At 25.6% G+C, this 893-nt stretch overlaps 1 protein-coding gene across 1 annotated transcript; it reads left to right on the forward strand.

Moving 5' to 3' along the window:
* The first annotated feature begins 88 nt into the window (after positions 1-88).
* On the forward strand, positions 89-892 carry Chro.70139 (hypothetical protein). The annotated part of the gene is made up of 1 exon (XM_659775.1): positions 89-892. One exon carries the CDS (start codon positions 89-91, stop codon positions 890-892), a length of 804 nt encoding a protein of 267 aa, XP_664867.1.
* The last annotated feature ends 1 nt before the right edge of the window (position 893 follows it).

Below are 893 nucleotides of genomic sequence, written 5' to 3' on the forward strand. Positions count from 1 at the left end.
TGATGCAATTAATAAAGAAAAGAAAGAAACAAAAGTTCTTGAACAACTGGAAGAATTGCAGAAAATTATTACTGAAAAGGAAGAAATTATGGAATTACTTAAAAAAGAAAAAACTGACTTAGAAAATCTCCTAAGAGAGAAAGAAGAAGAATTTAACTTGGTTATTATGGAAAAGGAAAAGGAGAAAAACGATGAATCTAAAACCAAAATTAAGTATTTAGAAGAGAAATTTGCTATGATAATTAAAGACAAGGAAGAAGAATTTGAAACAAGAATTAAGCAAATGATGAAAGAAATTGAATCCATACAAATTAAAAAAGATGAAGAAATGGAGTATCGCTTAAAAGAGAGAAATGAGGAAGTAGAAATTATTATTAGAGAAAAGGATGAGAAGATTCAAAACATTTTAAAGGAAAAGTATGAAGAAATTGAATTAATTATTAAAGAAAAGGATCAAGTAATTGAAACTATTTCAAAGGAAAAAGAAGAGAAAATTGAATCCATAATTAAAGAAAAGAATAAAGAGATTGAAATCATTTCAAAGGAAAAAGAAGAGAAAATCGAATCCATAATTAAAGAAAAGAATGAAGAAATTGAAATTATTTCAAAGGAAATTGATGCAATTAATAAAGAAAAGAAAGAAACAAAAGTTCTTGAACAATTGGAAGAATTGCAGAAAATTATTACTGAAAAGGAAGAAATTATGGAATTACTTAAAAAAGAAAAAACTGACTTAGAAAATCTCCTAAGAGAAAAAGAAGAGGAATATAACTTTGAAAGATTGGGAAAAGATGATCATATCACAAAGTTGGTCAAAGAAAAACAGAATTTAGAATCAGAAATGAAAGTCAGGGATGAATATTTTAAAGATATTTTGAGAGAGAGAGAATGAG

Source organism: Cryptosporidium hominis (assembly GCF_000006425.1).
Source record: "Cryptosporidium hominis TU502 chromosome 7 CHRO017043, whole genome shotgun sequence".
Lineage (NCBI taxonomy): Eukaryota > Apicomplexa > Conoidasida > Eucoccidiorida > Cryptosporidiidae > Cryptosporidium > Cryptosporidium hominis.